Source organism: Oculina patagonica, chromosome 5 (assembly GCF_052425735.1).
Source record: "Oculina patagonica isolate OP01 chromosome 5, crgOcupat, whole genome shotgun sequence".
NCBI lineage: Eukaryota > Metazoa > Cnidaria > Anthozoa > Scleractinia > Oculinidae > Oculina > Oculina patagonica.
Window position 1 is genome coordinate 27,038,463 of NC_135762.1, and position 27,121 is coordinate 27,065,583.

Consider the following 27,121-nt stretch of genomic DNA (forward strand, 5'->3'; position numbering starts at 1 on the left):
AGCGACGCAAGCACAGCACACACAAGCGCAGAAGGGCGGACGACGTCGACAAGCACAAGCACAAGCATAAACGATGTTTACTAGTTAGAAGTCGGCAGAAGGTTCCGTTCTCGACTTCGTTTTCTCGGCAAACATTGGAGAAGCTCCAGGCAGAGTGTTGTTGTCTCCTTTACTCTTGTGGCGAAAAAAGTGAAAAAGAAAACAAAAAAAAAGGATGAAAACGAAACATTTAGGGCTATAGACATTTTTAAAGAAAGCATTCATCTCCATTTTTACGACTGATTATTCAGGAGGGACCGCCAACCCAGCTCCGCGACGAGAAAGCCGGCGGGGGGCCAGAGAAGAAAGCGGGCGACCGCAAGTGAGAGAGGGGCGGGCAAGAGGGGGGGCGGAGGGGCCCACCGGCCCGGGGCCCGGCCGGGCCCGGGCCGGACGGCCCGCGGGGGCGGGGGGGGGGGGGCGGGGGGGGGGGGGGGGGGGGGGGGGGGGGCCGGGGGCGCCGGGCCGACGCGGGGGCGGGGGCAGGGGCAAGAGTTTTGACTTTCGCTACTCGTTCCTTGGCTTGTGCCTTTTTGCTTTTGTCTTTAATTCCCTACACTCTTCCGAAAAACCTCGGAAAACATTTATCAAAATCAACCGCGGCCTCCGCCACTTTGTTCCAGTGCTCAGAAGCGCGGGAATCTGAAACGACTGCTTTAATTGGCTAGACACGGCCAAACGTTAACAACTTTCTTGTGCTTATGCGGCGTTTCGTTTTCACACGAACCCAAGCACAAGCGCAAGCACAAGAAAAGGAAAAATTTTGATCCTTGTGCTTGTGCTTATGCTTGCGTCGAAGCCGTTTCCACGGTGAAATAAAAGCTGTTATGCTTGCTGTTGTGCTTGCCTTGCTTGCGTCGCTAGGGAAAACCAGGCTTTAAGATTTATCAAACACTCAAAACAGTGTTTCATCGGCTATCCAAACACCTCGAATTTCGTCAAAAATACTCCGCTGCGGGTCGTATTTTCAACTCTCTTCTCGGTGTTTGGATATCCCGATGAAATACTCTTAATCGTGTTTGATATATTACTTGCTAAGCCAATGTAGTAGCCTCCGAACGCAGACGGGTTGGGGCCTGTTGTGACAATTGCAATTCTGCCCCATCTCCGACGCGAGCCCCGACCCCGCAGACGCCCACGAGGCGCCGAAGCACACCGGAGAAACAGGGGCCACCGACGGCGCCGAAGGCGCCGAGCAGATGCCATCCGCGACGAAAAGAGGCAAGAGGAGGGCGAAGGTGAACGACGCAGGAGGAATGCACATGTGCGGCACGGTGCCCCCGGGGACCGGCCGGCCCGGCGGGAACCCGAGACGGAACCGAAGACCGAGACTGGAACGGACACCACACCTGAACGGCCAAGCGGGGCAGGCGGACGGCGGGACAGTGAAAACCAGCAATAGCCCCGAAATCTTTTAGGCGCAGCAAGGAGTTGACAACATCCTCCATTACGGGTTTTATAGTGATACATTTGCAACCAACGAAACAATGGAATGTTGTTTTAAAATAAATTTATTTGATTTTTTTGTAATTACCTTTGTACAACTACTACTAATGCATAATGAAACCCTTATAATGAAGCTAATATAAAGAACTGCAAATTAACGAGCCACAGACTAGGAGCAGTTTTTCCACTTAAATCCTGGACCAATGTGACCAAATCTGACAAGAATGCGTGACAAGAACTAGGGTCACGCACGGCGCGGCTTCAGTCACATTGCTCGACGATGTGAAAAGAATGCTCGCAGTCTAAACGAGCCACGAATTTTGCTCACTAGACAAGCCAGCAGTCCCTTAAAAATTCGTTTATAACTTGGTGTGTTAAACGTGATAAATAACCTAATTTAAATTCCTGAAATTGGTCACGCAACAAATTTTCCTTTCACCATTCTCAATATACAGTCGGCGGAACGAGAAATATTTTCAGAAATCCTCGTGGTGTACCCGAAGGATTTACGATTCTCATTGTTTAATTGCCAGCAAAACAAGCAGCTTTGTATGCCATGTCACCAGGCGACATCCCTTGCAAAAGCCTCCGACTGAAAGAGCTTGTCCCCTGCCGACTGTATATTTGAATTTCACATTTTCCATATTAAATTTTTCCAACTTCTTCTGGAATGCCACCATAAATCTACAATCTTATTGACCAAATTTCCCCTTCTTCAGAGTGCAAGTTAACTTACAATATTACAAGCTACATGAATATAATTATTATTTCAACACTACTCAATACTCCACGAATGTTCGTGAAGGTGTAAACATTTCTTTTAAAATCAAACTTGATAATAATAATAGTAATAATAATTATTCACCTCATCAAAAAAAGAAAATCTTACGTTTTTGATAACTGCGCAGTTACATTTATGTATAAACTACCTTCCACCAAAGGTTCTATATTTTGTTCTTTCAAGTCCAACATTATATTTAAAGGAAGAGATTTCGGGTGACAATTAATAACTTACAAATCTCTATATACAACTAAATCAGACTATAAATGCTTCAGCGCGTATAATTTAGATCACACTTAAAAGAGCTTAATAAAAGGATTCGGTGGTGATTCACTCAATTCACTTCATATAAGATACTTAAAACATCCTCAACATCCGTAAACACTTTCCATAGTGGAAAGCAGACCTGCAGAACTATCATTACATTTTCAGCCAGGTTGTGCCGTTTTTGACGACTGTTGCATAATCTTTTACAATAACCTCGAAACAAAAATGCCAATGAAATATTCACTAAATGATATGATGTCATTTGTAAAATGAAACAGATAATTTCTTAGCATCATATTCTATGCACTGGGCTGAAGTAGCTTTTGCTGGGGTCTGACAGAAAAGTCTTTTACAATTTGTTCCGAGTTTGTCCTGTTTTGACCATAAAAATTTGTGAACAGTTTCCTTGTATTCTCTTGGTGTTTTTCTCGCATACCAAACTGTTATTTTAGATTTTTTTTAATTTTTACTTTTACGCCAGTTTGAATATGACCGAATAACCTAAGTATACAAATAGACCCTCTACAACAGTTTCCAGGTTTCAATTCTATTTTTATCGATCTGAATGTACATGTATTGAAAGGTTTCATTCGATTTTCAGAGTGAAGGCCAATTTGCAGGAAACAGAGTCATACTAGTACCTGGCATGTTCCTGCTGTAACGTTGTTGAAATCATGCACAATCACCACCATAATTACCACCACAGACATCAACATGTTCTTGTCTTGATTAATAAGAATTATTGATCAATTGTTATTTTAAAACACTTCACACTCAGTATGCCAGTGAGTATTTTGCAACATTTTGTCATTGTGATTATGCCACAGGAGAATGTGGCAAAAAATTATTTCTAACCAATCAAAATACAGCAACAGTCACACTTCACGTTACCTAGCAACCTGGCTGACCCTCACCGCAGGCTCACACCTGACTGAGAAACAAGTAGATTTTCAAGAAAATTGATTGCAAGACCTCACTGAACAGACAGAAGCGATTAGTATTTCTGTGCAATTTTCACACTATATATATAATTCAATAAATTTTCTCTGTGAATAACCAAAATAATAACAGCAATACCATAGCGTGACTCACCTTGACAACGATAAAAATAATTTTAAATAGTTTTTAAGTATTTGGGAAAATCCCTCGGCCTTCTCACAAGGTCACTGTGTGTTGTATTTAACTTCTCCATGGGAGAGTATGGTTCTAAGACAGTTTTCCCAACAACAATTGGCTTGTCATTCTCATAACCTGACCAGAGAAGTTAGAAGTTGTATAACAATCATTAAGTTATATAACAATCATTAAGATGAGAAGCAGCCGTTTGTTATGGAGCCATATTTGTCCTGTTAGATAACAGACTTGTCTCCATAATTATCAGGGATGAATCAAGTACTTTGTATCATTATTCCACAGCAGTCGATAACCAACTCATATTTTCTGCATGTGATAGGAAATATTCTTCCTGATCGCCATTAGTAGGGGTTCCTTTGTAATTGCAATATTGATGTGTTCTAGTTCATCGTTACATCATTGCGTGAGTCAACACCATGCAACAATGGTGAAACACTGCCTTGGCGCAGACTTGCCAATTTAAGGCCATCAAACAGCATAGGATATAATGAGAGCAGCAGTTCCCTTGTAATTGCAAAATTGATGTGTTCTAGTTCATCGTTACATCATTGCGTGAGTCAACACCATGCCACAATGGTGAAACAGGGACGACCTTGGCGCAGACTTGCCAATTTAAGGCCATCAAACAGCATATAAGGAGAGCAGCTGAGCAGTTCCTTTATTATTGCAAAATTGATGTGTTCTAGTTCATTGTTACATCCTTGCTTGAGTCAAGTTACACCACACCACAATGGTGAAACACTGCTTTGGTGCAGACTTGCCAATTAAAGACCATCAAACAGGATATAATGAGAGCAGAAGTTCCCTTGTAATTGCAAAATTGATGTGTTCTAGTTCATCGTTAGATCACTGTGTGAGTCATCACCACACCCCAAGGGTGAAACACGACCTTGGTGAAGACTTGCCAAATTAAGGCCATCAAACAGCATATAATGAAATTAAGTAAAGGAGAATCCTTTCCCGCTTGTGATAAAATGCCATATCAATAATTATTAGCCCTTCTCTTGCTGACTTGTAAATAACTCATTTGTTTTCAAGATGTGCCTTGTTATAAACCACAGCCAGTATTGTCTTGGTTAATAATACACTAGCAAGATTTTATCTATTTTTTTTTTCAGTGTTTTCATCTTTTAAATTTTTTATGGCATTTAAATTAGAATCAAGTCTTGTGCTTTACTAATGTCTTAGTGATGGTGCATCCTTCCTCTAAGAGGTCACTCCTTTGTCAGAAGCTGATGCATGCTCTTTAGAAGTCTCTTGTTTGTTTAATGAGTCTTTGGCAACATCTGTTCTTTCCGAAGAGGCTGCGGCACCAGAAGAAGCTTTATCAGAAGTAGCTTTGTTGGAAGTAGCTTTGTCAGAAGTACCTTTGTTGGAAGGAGCTTTATCAGAAGTAGCTTTGTTAGAAGTAGCTTTATCAGGAGAAGCTTTATCAGCAGTAGCTTTGTCAGAAGTAGCTTTGTTGGGTGAAGCTTTGTCCGAAGTTGTTTTCCCAGTGGTTTTACTAGTTGTGGTTTTACCGGAGGGAACTTTTCCAGAAGTACCTTCGGAGGCTGCAGCTGTGTGGCTCTGTTTACCAGTTGCAGCACTCTTTTTGTCTTTTTCCTCAGATGAGCTCTCCTTTTCTGCCTTTTTCTCATGACTCTTCCTTCTTGAATCGCTGCTTTCACTGCTTTTGTGGCTCTTTTTTTCCTCCTTGGTAGTCTTATGCTCCTCCTTGCCGCCGTGAGAATGGTGATCATGTTTGTCGCTGTGTGAGTTGTGTCTGGATCGTGGTTTGTTGCTGTGTGGGTCTACCGGGAACTGATTCATGGGCTGAAATGAAAACAGAAGCACAATCAGATCACTTCCACAGCTCATCATCTACTTTTGGTTTCAAGATAAAGTCTGCGCTTGTCACCTTGGGTATTGCTAATCCCCTCCCCCTTCCCCGAATGAGACGCACATCTATCGCAGGCTACACCTAGCGCTTCATCCACAAGGAATTGTCTTCTTTTTCATTATTAAATGCTTCAAGACTTAAAGAACATTTGCCACCTACATATAACTCATGAACTCCAAGCAAAATCAATGTGATTTGTGATAAACGTCTTTTGTGTGTGAAAATAATTTTTATTAGTTTGGAATTGTATATTTTCCAATTGCCCATAATACACTTTGTTTGCCCCCCAAATTTTGCATAAACTATTATTTTCAAATTCTCTTGGGAGGACTGCATATTTCCAAAACAATAGTTTATGCAAAATTTGGGGGGCAAACAAAGTGCATTATTGGAAAATAGAGAATTGGCTTGTCAGGCAGGAATTCCCTTGTAGTATTTTAAATGCATTTGCCATGATTGCATTGAAGAGAGTCTGGTTCTTTACACTTGCAACCTATAATGTGATGATGGGGTTCAATAGGCGATATGCATGATGACATCATTTGACTACAACTACCAGAATCCTTCGCTTTTTCTTTTTGTCATTCTAATTAGAGCAATTGTCTTTTAAATCCCACTGCGGATTCAAAATTTAAATGATAAAAGAAAAGCGAAATGAATTCTGGTAGTTGTAGTCAAATGACGACATTGTGCAAATGTGCTATTGTATGTACAATTTGGTATTTTCTTTTGTTCTGGTCTATGGTAATATGATAGTGAATATAAAACAACAGAAAATACCAGATTACACCAGGGGTAAAACTGAACCACAACAAAGCTTCTAAAATGAATTTGTCACAACACTTTGGGTGCCAACTTACATCATTCCTGAAGTCATCTATCGTCTTGTACTTTGCAAGGCGCTTTTGCAGCTCTGGATCAATTTCAAATCTTGTTTTTCCCTTGAAATAACAAATACTTTGTTATTTACACACAACTAATCACACTACAACTATAGTAAACAAACCTTCTTCTTACGGAGACTAGCTGTTATCTTTGAGTACAACAAACTGATTTTGTTAATGTTTCAAACGATCACTGACACTCAAAGACATAAACAAGAATACATCGCTTCACAGTTAGCAAGTAGGAAAAGTATTTCGACTCACTTTGTAATATTTGAGGAATGCCCAGAACTTCTCTAGACCGTAAAGATTCCCTGAAAGAGAAACAGCATGTGAAGGACCCTACATGTGTGCACATAACTATACAATGTACCAGTACAATACTGCAACCTTGTTAACAACATCTACATTAAAATACCAAGTAAAACTACCAGGTAACAAGATAATTTTGGTTGAAGAGAACTTCTTGAGTTAATTTGAAAGAAAAGCATCAAAGTCATAACAACTTGTAACATGACTCAGGCAGAAAGCATAAGACCAAGCTTAGTGGTGAATTTTTCCTGTGCTCAACAAAAAACTTGCCATACCTTGGTCATGATCTCTCATTGTCTCTGTCTGAAAGTCTTTAAACAAGTCTGCCTTAAACTTCTTTTCAAGGCCATAACTGTAGAATCTGAAGAGACACTCTAATCCATATCTGAGAGAAGAGAAAGGGGTAGCATGTGGTTAACACAAAGTAAGCAACATTACTAATTAAAATGAACTGCCAGGATATTTCCAAGAAGCATGTTAGGAAAAGGTTCTGTTGTTCTTCTCCTTTTTGCTTTTGCTTTGTTTTTGTGTGGTGAACTCCAATCTTTTCCAGGATGTGGCTAAGAAAATACTAAGCTGGCTCATGAACAAGCCTAGGCAGCTAATCTGGTCTTATATCGGTACCTTCAAAATAATTGTTTTTCAGCGAAATTTTAGCCAGCGATAAGCTCTCTTTCAGGTAGTGAAATCAGCTTTATACTACAAAGCATACCTGTAACCAGCCAATGCATCTTCTACTGCTAATGATCTGAACTCATCATACATTTTCCTAAAAAAATAAGAAAGCAAAATAAAAATTATCATAAATACACAGTGAACACATCCACAGCCATCCCACAAAATGGTTTCTTAAAGGCCCACATTAAATTTTGTCTAAGGGGAAACATTCTGTTAGAGAACAATGCCTTATGGTCTCATTTCAAAATGTGGAGTCAGTATTGTAACTAAATATACAGTCGATAAAAAAAATTAAAATTAAATAAAATTAAAGTATTTATACATGTAACACCTGGGAGTAAGTTTCACAAAGTATTGTTTAGGTACTTACCTATTAAAATGTGATCTGAGGAAAAATGACCAGAATCTAAACATTGTGTTCATCTCTTGTGATTGACCAATTCCAACCTTCTTTCTCTCTGTAAGAAAGAACAAAGCTCACTGTTAGCTTCACAACAAAGCAATATTACAATGCAACACTAACATGTACAGTTTTCCCTTTAATTATGTGGAACTATTTTTACTTGTTCACAAGGAAATCATACAAATTTTTGTACGTACTCTTGATACCAATAAAGTTTCAGGATTAATCTTGTACAAATGTAAATCAATCCTCAACTGCAAAGATTGTGGGTGATTAAAGTCAGACTTGACAGTTTAAATGCTATTAACAATCGGCTGTCTGTAGAAGCAATGTGACGAAGATTTTGCCAAATCTTTGTCAATAAGTTTGGCAAGCCGACCGCAACTCTAAGTCGCTAGTAACAGATTGTCTCAGCCCTTATTTCTGTTGCTGGTGCTGATGTACCAACGCAAACAGCAAATGTACATGCATGTTAATTAATGTGGACGAACCTTTCAGACATTTGGAGTGATATTTATGGTAGAGTTGTTGAGTAAAGCCGTTGTCCTGGAGAAGTTCATGTGAGGGATGCTGGAAGCGTGGGATTGGTTGCGGTGTCGATCCATAACTTCCAACAACGGGAGCCATACCCTCTGAGATACTGTAGCTTGGACTGCAAAATAATGGAGGCAAATAAAGTTAGTAACATCACATGTACCCACAGGTACATGTATATATGCTGTGGTTCAAATTTATATTTGGTTCAAATTTTTTCAAACCAGTTTGATTTTCCTTTTTTCATCGTCTCCTAATGATTATCATAATCTGAAACAAAGGCAAATAAAAATAAAACTGGTTTAATTTTAAACCAAAGATAAGTTTCAACCACAACATATGGTCTTCCTTTACATTTTAGTCCCTGGAGATTACAGATTCATGAGACATGTGACTTGCCAAGACAATTAATGACATAACAATTCATGCTGATTTTTATTTTGGAGGCTCCAGGATGAATGCCTGTTTTCAAACCTTGGTTAACAGTCTGAAACTGTACATGACTATGAAAGTTGCCTGCTTCAAAACATATCAACAAGGAGGCTACCATTGGGTTTATAAAATATAGTAACAATCAGTTTACGGAAGCTAACCTTCTTGGTGGTGGATAGTCCCTAGAACCCATCACCCAGCCAACATGCTGTTCCACAGGTGGATTCTGACTGTACTTTGTCTTTCTTTTCTTTGGACCCTGATAACACATAATAAAGAAAACATGGAATTATAATATATTTTATAATAAACTCATATGGTTCTTGCAATATTAGAAAAAATAGGTCAGATAGGCAAGTCCATACCAATTTAAGGAATAGACCATTTTTATGTTCTTGGTATTGGACTGGAAATAGCTTGCAATTGAGGCTTATGCAGGGGAATATAATCAAAACAAGTGTCATGTCATTTGCATTTGAAAATATTACGCATACCACATTAGCCTCAGTTGCAAGCTAGTTCCAGTGCAATACCAAGAATACAAAAATGGACTAATGGAGCATCCTTATAGCTCATGAATGCTGGTACAGCATCATTTGACTAAATGCTGGTCTTGTGCTTGTTACCCTCAGCATTTTAGTTAGATTTCCTTAACAATTTTCTCACACCCATTTGCACTCAAACTCAACCTCCCAATTTCAAGTCCAATACAGTAAAAACCCGCGTATTAGAACACCTATTTTGGCGGTTCAGGCTGATTTGGTTCTTATATAAAGGGTTATAATCTGCAAAATCAGCCTGTAAGTGTTCTTAAGTGTTCTTAAAAAAAGTTTCTTAAACATACACATACTAGGCTACCAATATATGAAATCAATTTAATTATATGCACACAATTGTATTTTAATTTTAATAAAATTGATAAATCAAGGCAATACTGTACTGTAATTGGGGTGGAACTATTATGTGTGCAATGAAAAGTAGTGTTGATCTTTAATATTTTTCCATTTTTCAGGCTGAATGTGTTCTTATATAAATGGTACTTTATTTCCTAAAATCAGGCCTGGGTGTTCTTAATCCACTTGTTCTTATACGCGGGTTTTTACTGTACACCAACAACTAGAGTGCTGCACCTTTACCTTTGTCTAAACTATTGTGCCACAACAAACAGAAAATATGGTGTGGCATTGAGAGTTTTCTCAAATACGTTCCCTTGTTTAAATCTAAGTTACAAGATGCCTGTTTAAATTGTGAAATTCCAGGAAATATCCCCACCACCCCTAGGAAGGTCATTGAAAATATCAAGGGGAGGGGGGGGGGGTTCAAAAAACACAGTTTGTAATGGAAAGTATGAAATCAAATTGGAATTTAACAAGGGGTGAGGGTGGGTGGAGAGTTCAGACCTGTGGGAAGGGTATGAACATATTCTGAACAACACATTGACACAAGAAATCAACACGAATTGTTTACTGCTGGGTTACACTCACCTGATCGCTAACATTCTCCTTGCTGAAAGCAGGGAAGAACCTTGGCGCAACCTGGACATCCTTTCTTTTTGGTGTGCGTGAACCACGTCGAGTTGCTTGTTCCTGGGTGGGGGATGTAGGAACAGTGGTGGGAAGAGACCTGGACAGGGGCTGAGATGGAGCAGTGTTTGCCCGTGGACGGAATACTTCAGCTGAAGGTGATAATGTAGTGTGAGGAACAGTGGTTATGGGAGGGCTGGGTGGAGGGAATTCAGCTTCGGTGAATGAGCGAGCTCTTGGTGGTTCCAGTGCATCACGCTGGTAATTGAATTTGTCCTGACTAACCAACTCCACACGTTTCATTGATGAAGAAAGAACAATCTATCAACAGAAAAACACAAATTTTGTTCACACTTCACCACAATAACTTAAGTGAGGACAAATTAATGCACATCTTTGCTTGTTTTATCACTGTCAAAAAAACAATGTACCTTCCTGTTTAGATAACTATCATCGCTGTCATCCCAAAGATCCTAAAAGAAAAGAATGTAATTAACTGTCAATTATTTCTAGAAAAAAACTGATAGCAGTGCTACACAAATTAATGTTAACCTTAGCTTTTCCCCTACCGCAGGAACCCTATTCAATGCATTCTACCAAGCATTCCTATGTGTACTTGAATGTGACTTTAATTCACCATGCTTACCCATGACCTCAAAACCTCTATTTATATACCTGCTCATAATAGTAAAGTCCATCATTAATGGCTTTGGAAAGTTCCTGTGTCATTTTGACTCTGGTGACATAGCTTCCTGTCCTGTCATGTTTCTTGACTGGGGGTGGGGTTTGAGTGACGATCATTATTTTGTGTATGTCTGAATCATCTATTTCATCATCTGAATCGTCATCCCTGCAAACAAACAAACACATCATTGCCTTGGAACAAACATGGTCTGTGGGTTCTTTAAGCATCAGTATCAAAACAAGATTTGTGTATTAAACTACTGTAAAATTTTGCTTACAAGCCCTGGGCTTATACAACTTCGTAAGGGGTTTTGGATGGCCTTGTAAACTGGGGGCTCGTATCCAAGGGGGGTGGGGGCTTATACGCGTTGGGCTTATAAGCAGAAATTTTTAAAGTAACTAACCACTTATCAATGTCAGTCATACGTTTACTTGAGTTTCTTCAGTATAAAAATCTAGTAGTTTTACTCCCTCTCCCTCTCCTAGATGGGATGCTAGACAATCGCAGGTTTCCCAAAACATTGCAGGAATATACTTACCAATCAGCGGAGCAAATGGTTGGCTGTTTGCCTTGATGTTCTAGTTCTTCATCAAACTGGAAGTCCAGTTCTTCTTGGTCGTTAGAGAAGCCAGTCATCTAATGGAACAACCCACAAAAACAAATTGAGTAAGAAACAATACATACATGCAATCCCAAAAGGACATTGCGTTAGGAAAACCACCTCATATAATCAATTAATTCTGTTCCCTTGCTGACTTGTTTCAGACTGTATTCCCCGGCCTCTTTGCAATGTGTTGCATTAATAATGTTGGAAAAAATAACACACTATAAGTAGGTAAAGTATGTAAAGGAAACGTCTGCCTTCAAGCCTAGTGGCCCATCAGGCCGGAGCAAATCCCGTCTTCAGTAGCATGAACTGGGATGCTAGTCCATCGCAGGGTTACCCCCAGCAGTAAATTCACTGGTACCCATTTACACACCTGGGTGGAGAGAGGCACTGTGAGAGTAAAGTGTCTTACCCAAGAACACAAGCAAGTCCAGCACACAAACACAGTGCACTTGTAAATTATGCCACCACCCTCCCATTATACACCACATGTATCCTCACCTTATTATCTGTTTTTGTAGACGATGGTTTCCTTCTTTTAACTTCAGTCCAAGCTTCTGGATCCTGCTTTTTGGTTTCTGTAACTGAACACACACAATACCAAGCTGTCAGTAAAGAATGTGAAGAACAAACTGTACATCTCTTATTATCAGTAAATAAAGTTAAGTTGCGTTACAGTTCCTTTTAGCATGCACTACCTTTCCTTTTATCCCACCCTCGTGACAACAGAAAATTGCATCTTTCGCATTTGATTTAATGACCTTAAAATTTCCATCTCTACACCGGACACTTTTGAATTTGCCAACCCTAGCAGTATGCAGGTCGCATCTAATATAAACCTAGAATTTATGGCCTGGCTTGCTACGAGTCTCCCTGTAGCTAGTAATAAGAGCAACCAATCGGTGTGTGGAAGGTCATGAGGTTAATTAGCCATGCGAGAGGGACGGGACGAAACAAGGGCCGAGCAGACACGAAGATGGCGAAGAGCCAGAGCAGAGAGCAGAGGATGGAGGGACGCCCCAGCCACGCCCGAGGCGCCGCGCCCTCCAGTGAGCGGATGCCCAGATGATGACGACCCAGTCCCCGCCGGATGGCTGATTCCATCTGGGGGGTCTGAGTTACCTTTATGTTCAGGACCCTTCTGGTTCTCCTCTTTATTGGCAGAGTTATTGAATATCAATTCCTTTTGCGCTTGCTTTATTATTTCAGCAGGATTATCAAGGTTGGTGAACCTGTTATCTGGTTTTGCTGGCTCCACAGCAGAAGACCCCTCAACTTCTATAAAACACCAAAGTTATGTTTTTATCAGTCTAGTTATAAATGCTGAATTCAGGTATTTCCAGATATAAATAACATTTAAATCATTATCCAACTAAACTTAGTAGAGAACAAACAACACTTCAACAAACACAGTGAAATCATGATTTGTCAAACTTCCAAGGGAAACAAAAATTGGTCAAAGAGATCAGGAGTTTGAGAAATTCGGGGGTGAAATTGCAATGCTGGACCGAGTGAAGCAGATCAAAGGGAAACAACTTTTGGTTTGAGTTATCAGGAGGTTTGAGAAATTAGGGTTCCACTGAAAAAATAGCTCAGGTTTCTTTTGTGTTCTGAAAGACTGGTTTAGTGGGTTCTTAAATATATTAAAGGAAATTAACACCTCATAAATTAAGTACGCGAATTCAAAAATTCGTTAATTTAAGTCACTTATCCGCACCTTATAGGACATGATTATTTATTATTTTGGCCCCACTCGCGTCAGATTTTTGACCAAAGAAAAATCTTCAGGGTGGACACGCGCCACTGAACTGCGAAGCGTTCAAGTGGGAATTTCATGAAATTGCGTTTATGCGCCAATTTGAAGACTTTTCTTTGTATACGTCGCATTAAATTCCTTCATTTCGAAATGTTACCCACTCTTTCGCGTTAATTTCCTTTATTGGGAAGTAGTTTTTCCTTCAATTCGCATTAATTTAATTTCGCGTTAATTTTAATTTCCAATACCTTAATTAACACAAGCGTTAATTTCCTATAATAAGGTAGATTCCAAAGAGTTCCACCTGATAATTCTGGGACAACAGATTTTCTGTCAGGCAAATCACATTACATGCTCACTTGCTCAATGGGCAACAGCTAGCCAAGCTATCTGCCCGTGTCGCGTTAGCTAATCCAGGAAGGGATGACAATATATAATTTTGTTGAGGTCTGATATTTTCTGTCCCCAGTTGACACGGACCATCTCACAACAAAAATAGGGAACCAAAACAGAGAAATAAAATCTTGATCATCTTTTATCCTGGGTTAGCGTTAATCGTCTTTCGAACAACCCAGCCCTGGTGACTAAATTACGATTTTAAAACAAGAAAGTAAACTTGGGCAAACATACTGAAACCCCCTAGGCAAGCAACTTTCAGAGTTGCTTATCCGAAGGGCAAACAGTGATTATTGAAAGGCGATAACCTAAAATGGCCTGAATGCAGTACACTCGTACCTGTGACTTGGTGTTTTACTGAAGAAACAGGTTCATAAACATGTGCAATTGTGTTCTCAACTAAAAGGAAAGGAAAACATTTTGACTTTTTGCCATCATGCAAAAAACATGCTTGCTTAGCAGAATGAAACTCAAGCGGATCAAGGAAAATTAAATGTGTGGCATTAAATACCTGTGATGGGTTGGTCTGGAGGGATAGCCCATACGGCAGGGTTTTCTTTCTTCCGTATTTTTCCATCAACTAGTTCCACGGCTTCACTGCCTTTTAGAGACTGTAACATTTAAAAGACTTGTCATTATTAACACTATAAAGACTCAAAACAAAATTAAACTTATACTCTGCTTGAGGGGGACATAGAGGTTTGCAGTATTGGCCAATTTTTCGTATTGTATTTCAGTAATTTTAATACTGAATTGTGGTATTGCGGCATTCTCTAAACCAGCGGGATGCATTTTCGTAGTGTTTTGGTCGATGATAGTCGTATAATAATAATTTTTTCACTTGAAAGAACATATGTCCTACTAAGACACCATCATGGTCGGATAAAACAAAATTTTGGACGGACATCACTAAAAACAAAAGGTTTAATTTTATTCATTGTATGCCGTAAAATGATTTACCATCAAAAACTTGTCCAAACATCATGACCACACTTCGTTGGACATGAAAAAATTTTGGTCGGCCAATGTCTGATGACCTACTGTTATTTGCAGCCCTGCATAAAGATCACTGTTTACAAACCTCTAAAATAAAGTTAAAGTCCTGGGTGAGAGCCTGAACTCTGTAGAAGCTTGCAATCAGTGCAATAGGAATAAAACCTTCAGAGTCCATCTGTGGCAAACAAAACAACAAGTGCACATGAACATCGAAAATTAAAGAAGCTACGTCACAGGGATTTCACAGATTTTTGGTCTAAACTGTTCAGAAATTAGCGGTACGCAACTTAACCCATGAAAATCATTATCTTTGAACATCTAAAGGAAGATGTAACCTTAATTTACGGATAGAAATCAAGCTACAGCTATAAAGATCGATTTTTTGAAGATGCGTGGAAACAACTTGAAAAGTTAAGCCTTAATTTTTCAAAATGAATCCATTTCCATCCGAGCCATCTGCAGCCAAAGAGGCTTGTTAACAGTTTCAGTGCTCTAATATAGCAATTTTTAGTAAAAATGGACCATTATTTTTAGGTTTCCTGCGACTTAAATATAAATTTTGGCTGTATCAAAAATTTGGTAAAATCCGTGACGAAGCCCCTTAAAAAAAAAAAAAACCAGGTATATGTTTGCTAGATTTACACTACAAGACAATTGCAATTTATCTTCATACCTGGCGTCTCAAGAAGAGGTCTTTCTGAAGGTTCTGTTCACTGAAGTAGTATTCTCTAAAATAAAGAAAAATAAAAACATTCATTTCAGCTAAGCATTGGACAATCATTTACCAGTTGCCGGACTACACACTACATGCACTTCCACATCTACAAGTCACTTTAATTTGTACATGAAGCTTAATGCTTCTGTAGGACACCTATATTCCTTAACACGTTGATACTAAATTAAGTGCAGAATTCCTCAAAGCTTCTTGGTTTGACCCACAAAGACACTATAAGGATTACACAGCCCTCCTAAAGGTTGTGTAAATATTGCCTAAGACCACTAATAAACTGGGGCTGGCACAATTGCATAATCACAACAACTGCTAACTGAGAAATACATCTGAACTAACACTATTTCTCAAATATGAAAATTACCTTCTGCTGGAAAAAAAAACTTACATTTGGTTCTTCACATATTCTCTCAGAGTGCCTTCATCCAAAGCTACAGCCGTGGCAGGCATGTAATTACCAGAATTGTAGTAAAAATTGGAGCTGTAAGGCTGGTTGGCACCACCGTACTGTGGTTGTGCAAAGTAAGTTGTTCCATTATACATCTGGTACCCAAACTGTTGCCGGTAACCTGAGTTGTATGGCATATGTTGATGACCATCTCCTACAACCAAACAATAGTAAAATAATGCACCTCGAAAATTTTGGGAGGTAGTGTAAAGTCTGCATACAAGCCTAGTGACCCATCAAGCCTCTAGGCTTGTAGCATTCCGTAGCATGAAGCAACTAGCAGTATTTCTATTCCACCCTGGATGGGATGCTAGTCCATCACTGGGTTAGCCACCAGCATTAAATTTGCCGGTACCCATTTATACGCCTGGGTGTAGAGAGGCACTGTGAGAGTTAAGGGTCTTGCCAAAGAACACAGCACAGTGACCCTGGCCAGGGCTTGAACCCAGACTGCTTAATCCAGAAACCATCACACCAACCATAAGATCATCGTGCCTTTCAGCAAAATATTTTGGAGGATTTGACAGATTTCTGGTAACCAACTGCGCACCCTCTAACAGAACAACTGTTCTCCTTGTACACATTATATCATTACCTCTTGGTGAGCGTTGTCGTCCCCGTCCACCGCGCCCACCTCTCATTCCTCCACGTCCACCCCTACCACCTCTAACAGGGGAAAAATTCCCAGGCATGCCACCTGGATTGAACCTGTTAGTGGGGGACTTGACTGGCTTAGCAGTAACAGCGGTTGGTGAGGCAGCTTCTGGCGATGTTGGTGACTTGTCCGACACGCCATCATTGCTAGAGTTTTCTCCGGCACCTTCTGCCCCTTCTAGGGGCAATGGCACCCACTTTTGACGACCACCTGTAAATTGGTTGAAAAAGATTAATCAAAATGGAATTACAACTCTCCAGTCTTTTAGAGGAATTGATTAGTTTCAGATCAAACATGATGCTTTATCAGACGACGTTCGAATAGTATCCCATGGTGCAATTCTCCGCGCACTTCACGCAATATCGAAGTTATGGCGGATTCCACCGTAAAATAACGCCGCTTTCTCTACGGCACATTTCGTATTTTTTTCCAGTCAAAAGCAAGAAAATTGTATTATTTTGTTGTTTGTCATACTTTCATTGATTTGCAATTGTCCTATGACCGTGGTTTGTTAAAAAACGTCCTTTATTTTGATTATTTTGATTAGCTTTCCTTCACAAAGTGTTCACTGACCCGCAACGAGGTCATAAATATTCACGATTCTTCGGATAATAAGCAGGTTTCTACTAAATATGGGTCTCACGCTAGCATAATGAAGGCCGTATTATTGTACTTGCAAAGAAGTACCCAAAAGTACCCACATCTTAATGACTTTTTCAGCGATCAAAGATGACTGAAATTTCGATCGAAAACCAGCGCCGCCTGCTGCGAAGCATGTGTGATGTCTGTTTCAGGCAACAATCGCTGGGCTCTTTCGTGCGCGCTTTGTCATCATTGCCATTTATATTTACATTCAAAATGACTAATTTCGAAAGTAATCTTATAACTGTACTCTTCAAATTAGTGAAATGCTTACAACTGGTGAAAAATAACCGTAATAATAAGCTCAAATATGTATTCACAGATTATATGTAAACAACGCCGAACGAGCCCGCCGGCTGCGAAGTGGACGGACTAGAGATCGATAGAGATGTAAGAAGAAATGTAAGAAAACCGATTCGGATCAGCACAGGACTTCTTTATTAACACTCCAGCAACAAATAGCTCATCTATAGCTGAATTTTTGACTGACACAGGAATGAGAGCTCTTCAACGTTCGTCCAATTGTTCGATAACACTAACATGTATTTCTCTGTATACTAGCGAAACACAGGTAAATCCCCTCAATGTGACACTGAAATTCTCCTTTGAAACGCAGTGAACGTAGAATAAGTTGTTTTCCTCGAAAGCAGCAGCTTTTGAATCAAAACTAGTCCGGAAACACGCCATGGCGAACGCTTCTTCTCACTTCGCGAGAGCTGAACAATACTGATTAGGTCACGTACGCAGTGATAATATAAGATGAAACGAAATGCATCATGGGATACTATTCAAACGTCGTCTGATGCTTTATGGAATCCCAGAAGTTCGTCACAAGTTATTAACACTGGACAATTAAATTTTCACTAATGTTCTTTATGATTAAAAACGGTCTCACTCTGTATCTGATCTTAAAATTGGTTTTAAAAAGCTGTTAAAAAAAACGTATAAAAACTGAATTTTTGGTAACTCTCTGTTACCTTCATCAGAGTTAAACTGGTTCAGTTCTTTTTTGCATAATACGTTTTCGTATAGTGTGATCGTCCGGGTGAGAGTAGTTCTGAGAAGAACTGTTGTTGGTGACTGACGTTTCGACAACCTGAGCGGAACTCATCTTCAGAGTCAAGACTTCCGCTCAGGTTGTCGAAACGTCAGTCACCAACAACAGTTCTTCTCAGAACTACTCTCACCCGGACAATCACACTATACGAACTACTGATACTCCTGGGTTCAAACCATTTACTTTATAATAAGTTTTTATATGCCGCCGGTCTCTAGGGATGTATATGTTCGTTCACGCAGTTGATGTCCTGAATGGAATGTAGCGCTTCTAGGAAAAGGTGTTGTTGTCTATTATTCAGGTTTCTTTCTAAAATTTCTATGTAATCTGGATGTCATGGTCTGTTGTTTCCGCGTAAAGTTTTATTGCGCTTTCGTTGCTTGATTTTGCGCCAGGTTTGTGTTCTGCGCCGTGCAAATTCCAAGATCTTTTGCTCTCTCCCACAGGCAAAATCACATGTTTTGCACTTGACTTTGTACACAATTAATGTTCTTAATATTTCTATGCAAACTGACGATAAGAAAACTGAAAACAACTTGACAACTTGATGCTTCATAGAATCCCAGAAGTTCATTGCGAGTTATAAACACTGGACAACTAAATTTTTACAAATGTTTTTTATAGTTCTATGCAGACAGACGATAAGAAAACTGAAAAGAACTAACTAGGGGGTATTGCAATGATGAACTGGCAAATTCTCTGCACTGGCATTAATAAATTGTATAGTGGGACTAATCAACATTTCATGGTTCAAGATCAAAGGGATGAATTCAGCTTTCAAAAACAGGCCCATACCATTTGCTCATGGTCCAGTATTTTTTATTTCACAATATATAGCAACTGGTTCGTTCATTCAATATAAGCCAACACTTTCAGTACCAAGAGCTTTAGACGTTCTCATAACTGAAAGCCACTGATCAGTTCTAATAATTTGGCGGTGCACTGTTAAACAAGACATTATCGCTTAGTTGACGACATTCTTTATTCTTGCCACTGTCTGCTTGATATTGAATAGATTTTCCAAGGAGAAAATGGACATTGATCACAGTTGGAATTTCAGCAAAGAACTAGACCCGATTAGATCTGTTCCATGTGCACTGGAATGAATGGAATTGACAGACTGAATATCAGTTTATTTGGTCTCACTCATTGTTTAACTACTGCCCACTCCACAAAGCCCTTTGCTTGCCTGAATTTTTGTTTGTAACTACTTCAAAGGCAGCAGGTATAAATAGAAGCACATAACATATTTACATGTCAAAGCTGTGCTCTTAGAATAATTGCAGGGTGCCCAAAGGCTCTTCTGTAAGAAATCTTGGGTGTCCAACTCTTAAAAGCTTTCATAATAGCCAAGTTATACAAGTTGCCCAGAGGCAAAAGTAAGTCGCTTGCTCTGCTAGAGCACAGCTCTGCATGTATCTACGTTTTGTAGAAAGCTAAAACTGCAATATCAAGATAAAAAGAGAACGCTGTACTTTTTGGAAGCCGCTATATGAATAATGGCCTGATAAAAGAGACAATAAATATTATGCCATATAGCACATTACCTCACTAACACAAAGGAACATGTCCATGTTTATAAATCTATCACATGCTGATTTGTATGAAAAATAAATCAACAATTTGCATGTTGTCACTGAACTCTGATGAAGGTGAACAGTAAAGTCAACAAAAATTTTGGTTTAAAAAAAAGTCGGCTTAAAAACCATTTCATTTCAAAAATTTCCATGTCTACTGTAGCTTTCTAGGTACTACAGCAAAATCACTTGTGATATGGTGTGGTTAATTTTTTTTTTTGGTTCAAATTTTTTTCAAACCAGTTTGATTTTTATTTTCCTTTGTTTCAGATTATGATAATGAATATGAGACAAAGGAAAATTAAAATCTAACTGGTTTGAATTTAAACCAAAGATAAATTTAAACCAAAGATAAATTTAAACCACAACATACACAATGGGGAAAAAGAATCTTGTTAAAGCAAATAACAAAAAGTGTGATGAAAAAATATTATCACAGTATTGTGTTACTAATAAAACTGACTATAAAACAAGCATTTCTTTCAAACTGATTTTTTGTCCCTTTAAAACAAAAGGAAAACTCAGCTGGAATGTTATTACAATCACAATGGATACACATGCCACTTGTATCTGTTTTTTGACAGCATATTGCGACCATAAATTATATTGATATTAAACAATAAGTACTGCACTCTCGTATTATGGCAACCTAGCAACCGAACAGGAGACAAACTATTTTTTTATTCCTTTGCTTGTGATAGTGTCAATCTACAATGACAGCCCTTTGATGCATGTGTAATTACTCTCAAACAAGACCAAAGATGCAAAGTTTAAAAAAGCATGATTCGTGGTTCTTAAAAATAACCTAGAAATGTGTATGTAGTCTGTTTTTCTTAGAAAAAAAAGAGCAAACAAATCAGGCCAACACAATGCCAATTAGCCTAATAAAAAAGCTGCAATGGTTATTGTTGCTAAAGATATATTTTTTGTGAACAAACTAACAAAAATACACTGACACTTGACAATCAGCAGTGATGTTAATAAGGAAAAACATATTGATTGGAGGTGAAAAACATTCACCAACAGGCCCCTTTCTCTTCCTTTTGCAATTTTATTTTATCTTTGTCTGTTTTTTTTTTTTGCAATTTTGGCTATTTTTTATTTTTGGCTTCTTTTGATCTGTAACTTCATATCACTGGCTGATATTCTTATCCATTATTCAGCATGTATTTTACATTATCAACATTGATGGGAAAAAAACAACCTTGTAATAAAATAATGAACATGTTCAGAAACTTTGCTGAAGCATTATTGAGGAAATGATATACTGCCATAGCAATGATCTTTCTCAAACCTCAAATCAAAATTACTGTTCTAAACTCCTGATACTATTCACACCAATTTTTAATAAAACACAAATTGTGAAGTTCAAAAGTAAAACAATGGTTGCACTTTACACTGCTGTAATCAGATATAACTACAACAGAAATCTTAATGAGAAAGTGTTAGAAAAATATTAATAAACAAAATGGATCAAAATCCACCAATTGCGACTCATGATTTGACTGATTGAAGAAAGTCCTGCTCTGTTACCATAGAACATATTCTAGTTTGGTGGACATTTTGTAGATTATTGGAGCAATTTATTACAAGCTTCCTAAATATTATTTTGAAATAACTTTTTCACTGTTTCGGCAAGGCAAATTTTCTACAGATAACAAAAGCTTCTATATGGTAAATAATAAAGATGGTAAATTTTAAGGTGGCTCAACTGGATTTTCAAGGGGTAACACCGCTCAAGTTTGAGAATTAACTACGTCGCCAATAACAATGCTATCGAAAAACGATCACCACAGTTGTATTAGATAAAGATGAAATTTTTTAATGACCATTGTTTTATTGACAACGGAGTTGCCATAGCGACGAAATGACGTCATTACGTTTTTTACTTTCGCTCGTATTACTCGGCACCAGGAGATTTTTTCGAAAATCGCTCAAAGGATCTTGTACCATACATAGTTGCCTCGATGTTGGCAAAGTTTGAACAAATTCTATGAGAGCGTTTTCGAAATATTTGGGGATGAAGTTTTCGGGCCTATAAATACAGTCAAAAATATACTACCGAGAAAATGGGGTAATATCTGAAGAAAACGACGCGCCTGTGAATTGCAATTTCATCTCATAGTAGTTTGATTCCATTTAAAATCGTGTGTAAAACAGTGGTGGGGATTGTTTTGGTCGATTTCGAGAAAAAAGAATTTGACGAGCGTGCCTTCAGGTCCGCTTGTTGCCATTTTTGTTTATAATTTGGTCTATGCCTACAAAAGTGATAATAAATTAAAAACCGCTCGATGAATTTTTTTAAAATTTGACAAACACGAGGTTTGTCATCAATTGATGTAGCTTGCAAGTTTCAAGCTCATTGAAACATTTAAGGCAGTAAAATTGGGCCTCCAATGTACTGATTTTTTCTCGCAGATTTCGTGTTTACATGCGAGTGTCCTCATTATTCACGGGTATTGGTTTCAAGTTTCATATCCACGTGCACGACTTCAGCAAAAAAAAAATTCATGTGCATTTAATAGGACGCGTGACTGCTTTCCGAACAGTTTCCGAAACATGCCTAATTGCTTAAGAAATTGTAACAGCATTTGTCGGGCGATTGATGTCAAGGGCCCGGCTCTGTCCAGAAAACAAAAGCTATTATTCTGCATATATTGTCATTGCTATTCTCACCCCAACGCAGATTAGTATGCTTCGGAAAAATTTTCGGAAAGCAATCGAGCATTCTGTTTAATGCAAATGATTTTTTTTGCTGGAGTGGTGCACGTAGATATGACACTTGAAAACAATACCCGTGAATAATGAGGACACTTGCTTGTAAACACGAAATCTTCGAGAAAAAATCAGTACATGGGAAGCCCAGTTTTATTGCCTTAAATGTTTTCAATAAGCTTGAAACTTGCAAGCTATATCAATTGATGACAAACCTCGTGTTCGTCAAATTTTAAAAAGAATTCATCGAGCAGTTTTTAATTTATTATCTTTTATGTAGGCATAGACCAAATTATAAACAAAAATGGCAACAAGCGCACCTGAAGGCACGCTCATCAAATTCTTTTTTCTCGCAATCGACCAAAGCAATCCCCACCACTGTTTTACACACGATTTTAAATGGAATCAAACTACTATAAGATGAAATTGCAATTCACAGGCGCGTCGTTTTCTTTAAATATTGCCCCATTTTCTCGTTATTATGTTTTTGACTGTATTTATAGGCCCGAAAACTTCATCCCCAAATATTTCGAAAACGCTCTCATAGAATTTGTTCAAACTTTGCCAACATCGAGGCAACTATGTATGGTACAAGCTCCTTTGAGCGATTTCCGAAAAAAATCTCCTGGTGCCGAGCAATACGAGCGAAAGTAAAAAACGTAATGACGTCATTTCGTCGCTATGGCAACTCCGATGTTAATATAACACTGGTCGTAAAAAATTTCATCTTTATCTGATACAACTGTGGTGATCGTTTTTCGAAAGCATTGTTAATGGCGACGTAGTCAATTCTCAAATTTGAGCGATGTTTCCCCTAAAAAATCCAGTTGAGCCACCTTAAGCTCGGTGATAAATAGTAAAGATGTCTTTTTCAACAGTGACATGAGCATGGGACAAAGAATTGATGATTTCGACATTGCTGATCCTAGCAGTATACAGGACACATGTCACATATCAACCTAGTAAATGGTCCAGCTCACCACGAGTCTCTCGTAGTTCAGTTGGTTAAAGCGCCCAACCGGTATCTGGGAGGCCATGGGTTTGATTCCCGTCGCGGACTCAAAATTTTTCTTTGTCCCATGCTTGTGTCATTGTTGAAAAATACATCTTTATTAAAAGCTTCTATCAAATGTTGAAAACAAAATTGTCGTACACATGCTCTTAGATGTAGCTTTCTGGTTGGCTTAAGAAATTGGTTTTAGTCAGTTTAATTGGCAGAAACAGTGTTGAATTTAAGTGTTTGTGTTAATGAAAACAGCTGAATATTTGTATAAAGTAGACAATATAACCTTTTCAGACAAGCAGCTAGACATCCTCAGTTAGAATACTATTTGTTTCTCTTGCAATAGGATTAACATAATTGGAAATGAGAATTAAAACAATGTAGTTTAATAATATGTTGGATTAAAATTTAAAAACACTATTTAGGGTCAAGACAAAATCAATCAGTTTAAGAGTTGTAATTCATCTACGAGTCAGTTTTATACTTTCAAAATCAGGGCTGCAAATAACAGTCGGTAATGACACATTGGCCAACCAAAATTTGCTCATGTCCGACTAAATCCCAAGTGTGGTCGTACAATTTTCTTGATCATAAATCATTTCACAGCAATAATGAATAAAAAATCTGTACAACCAGAATTTTGTTTTGTCCGACCAAGATGGTGTCTTTATAGGACATATGTCCTTTCATGTGAAAAAAATATTTGCAGCCCTGTAAATATGGCTTACATGTAAAATTTCAGTTTTACATCACAATTGGCATATTCAACCTCAGAAAACTAAAAGGAGTATCAATTGCAAAAGAGCATCTGCATGAATGTGCTGGCTTATCCCCTAGTTAGCCACCGGCCAACCTTGGGGATATGGTGAGAAATATTTAACAATTATCCTGCGAAATCGCGCGGAATATCGCCTGATACTTAGCCGACGAGGCCGTAGGCCGAGTTGGCTAAAATCAGACGATATTCCGCAAGATTGAGCAGGATAATTGTTTTATTATTCAACAAATTGTCAACGAAACACATTTTGCACATAGAAAAACTGTAACTATGTAGCGCTTTACAAGATTTCGGACCAATCTTCGCAACCTACGAATATCGCAGGATATCTGTTATGTACGGATGACAGATATCGTTAACATTTTGACCATATATGGGCAGCGCGCGCATCTGTTGAATAATAAAAGGGGATATAACATGGGATCTTTGATCCTGAGTGGGCTAAAACCCAACTGTTTGAATTTGATAAGGGAAGAAGAATTTGATAAATTGTAAATGGTCTTTAGGAGGATTGTCTGTAAAGGTAAATCTAACCAGGGTCTACGAACAAAGAGCTTCGACTGACCTTAGTGAAAACCATAAGCATTGCTTCACCCTTTTTACAATAAACTGATCAGTAGGACCATTGACCTAGGGGAAGCTAGTAATATGCGCATAAGCTTTAAATGAAAAAGCCTTGTAAGGTGACACACAAAGAACAAACTTTGAATTAGTTGTTTCATCAGAGGTGATAAAAAATTCCCATACAAAAAGAATATTTGAAAGATCTATATATTTCAAACCCCAACAAAGCATGTTGTTAAAGAGGAAAAAAATATTGCAGTTTTAAAAGGGGGTGTTCTGTGAATTTTAAAAATAAAAATAGCATATCCTTCCTGTATGGAGATCTATTTTAAGGATAGGAAAGAAAGTGTTCAGACCCCTATACCCAATTTAATGTCCCATTATTTCCAAAAATACAAATCATTAATATTTGAAGATGAAACCTTAGCCAGTCGGTGGCCCAGTATAAAACAAATGAATCCCCCATAAGGCAAAGTTCTAGTGTTTGTAGAAAGCACTTTAGACGTGTGTAATTAGATCACTGAACCTTTTTTCTTCGGCGTTGTTTTCTGGTTCTCGTCATCACCTGAAAGTTCGTTTTCGGCATTTTCTTTCTTGATAACAGTCGTCTTATAGAGAAGAAAACAAACAGGGCATTAGCGAAATCAACGTTGCGCTCGTAAATATACACGGACGAACACGATACCAAATAAATGCACATCTATTATCGTCCCACGCTAAAGTTTTATTATTATTCAACCGTACCTTTCCGTCCTTATTTGAGGCTGTAGATTCACCAGGGGTCGGCCAATTCGTTATATCTGTAAACTCACTGCCCTATATTAAATAAAACAGACGAAAAACACCTGAGTAAATGACCCGCTATCCTTTTCGACCGAGCAAAATTCATCACCTAACCCCATACCCCTGAGTTACCTACCTTGCCTTTCCGCTTAGCGGCTTTCACAACAGTTGGCTTCGCTGCTTCTTCTGAAAGAAATATACACACAGTGGCTTAAAAATAGTTGTTTTATACAATAGTTAGCCGAAAGGATAGCTTCCCTTAAGTACCTTTCTCGCCATTGCTTTTCAAGTGCCTCGTCCAAGGATTTTTTGGCGGGGGAGGTGCTTCGACGGGATCATTGCGATTCTCCTCTTTCTGTGATGAGTTTTCGCTGAAAAGTCCGTTTTCTTCTCCTTCAGAAGTATGGTTCTCGACTTCTACGTGTTCTTTAACATGTTCACAATTGTTGGTAACGTGATTTTCATCCTCCACGATATCGAGTTTCGTCTTAGGAACGCTTTCGACTTCAGTCATAATACGGAGTTTAACGTGTTATTACGTCGACGTATTTCAAACTATTCCACAAGGACACCTTCAGCCGACGAACAACCCTGAACCCCACACACGAAGAGCAGATAGTCTCAGATTGCGTCCGCGAAGGCTTCCTCCGCTCTCCCAAAGGCAAACAACCTAAAATATCCGGCGAATTTTCAGCTTTTCTTTACCATTCAGCCATGTGGCTTGAGAGAGAGAATCTTGACTCCGCAAGCGCCTTAGTAGCCATGCGCGGAGCAAGTGATCAGGATAGAGGATTAGCCAATCAGCGACGAGAATAGAACAAAGAAATGAAATAAATAAAAGCTTGACTTGAACGCAGTCATAAGCTGTACAAATATGAAAGCGCTTACCCGTGGCAAGATGAAACTTTAAAGACAAAATAATGGCGATACCCTCTGTACCTGTTGTATTGGAAACGCGAATCCATATTTTTCCCAACCCCTTCTAGTGACAAAACCTGGAAAAACAAATTTACCAGACAAAGGATTTACATACGGCGTCAATTTTCAGTCATGAGATACCTATTTGCATCTAAAATATCTCTGAAAAAAAATATATTAGGAAAAAGTGTGATTATGCATCATGAATATTCATAATGTTTTATGACTATTGAAAGCAGCTGTTTTCATCTCGATTCAGTGTTTTCCTTTGGCGAGCACATTTATCTGAGTCCCGGAAACCGGCGTTATCGTATTGACGTAGAATTTGCGTAAAAGTAATAAAAATCAAATGCTTCAATTTTATACAGCGAACGAAAGATCCGCTCATAATTTCTTTTCACAGGGTGAATCAATCGCATCCAGCGCATCTATTGCCGAGGCGGGCTAATTTAAATTTTATCAGTCATGCTAAATGTCCACTCACTCTGACTGAAAC

General features: G+C 38.6%; 1 protein-coding gene across 3 annotated transcripts; it reads right to left on the reverse strand.

The window, feature by feature from the left end:
* Positions 1-1,532: 1,532 nt before the first annotated feature.
* Positions 1,533-26,449, reverse strand: LOC144653621 (la-related protein 1B-like). 3 transcript variants are annotated; one of them, XM_078513671.1, is made up of 24 exons: positions 25,975-26,449; positions 25,844-25,893; positions 25,669-25,740; positions 25,490-25,532; positions 16,529-16,798; positions 15,874-16,087; positions 15,429-15,483; positions 14,841-14,930; positions 14,271-14,370; positions 14,099-14,158; positions 12,730-12,885; positions 12,109-12,191; positions 11,539-11,636; positions 10,991-11,165; positions 10,747-10,788; positions 10,277-10,636; positions 8,954-9,051; positions 8,318-8,478; positions 7,794-7,881; positions 7,458-7,514; positions 7,021-7,130; positions 6,698-6,747; positions 6,410-6,490; positions 1,533-5,482 (listed from the first exon to the last, which is right to left on the reverse strand). In XM_078513671.1, the coding sequence occupies exons 1-24, from the start codon at positions 26,219-26,221 to the stop codon at positions 4,874-4,876; spliced, it is 3,369 nt and encodes a 1,122-aa protein (XP_078369797.1). In that variant the 5' UTR covers positions 26,222-26,449; the 3' UTR covers positions 1,533-4,873. The 3 variants fall into 3 exon arrangements, with proteins under 3 accessions (XP_078369797.1, XP_078369796.1, XP_078369798.1); XM_078513670.1 differs by having other exon boundaries at positions 25,451-25,532; XM_078513672.1 differs by lacking the exon at positions 14,099-14,158 and having other exon boundaries at positions 25,451-25,532.
* Positions 26,450-27,121: the final 672 nt, after the last annotated feature.

What these genes read in the sequence shown, in the direction of transcription:
- LOC144653621 (XM_078513670.1), bottom strand. Translation starts at nt 26,221, where the DNA reads ATGACTGAAGTCGAAAGCGTTCCTAAGACGAAACTCGATATCGTGGAG. An exon ending in ATAGTTATCTAAACAGGAAG is followed by an intron (nt 10,637 to 10,746) that starts GTACATTGTTTT and finishes TTCTGTTGATAG; the next exon opens with ATTGTTCTTTCTTCATCAAT. An exon ending in TAGATGACTTCAGGAATGAT is followed by an intron (nt 5,483 to 6,409) that starts GTAAGTTGGCAC and finishes TTTTCATTTCAG; the next exon opens with CCCATGAATCAGTTCCCGGT.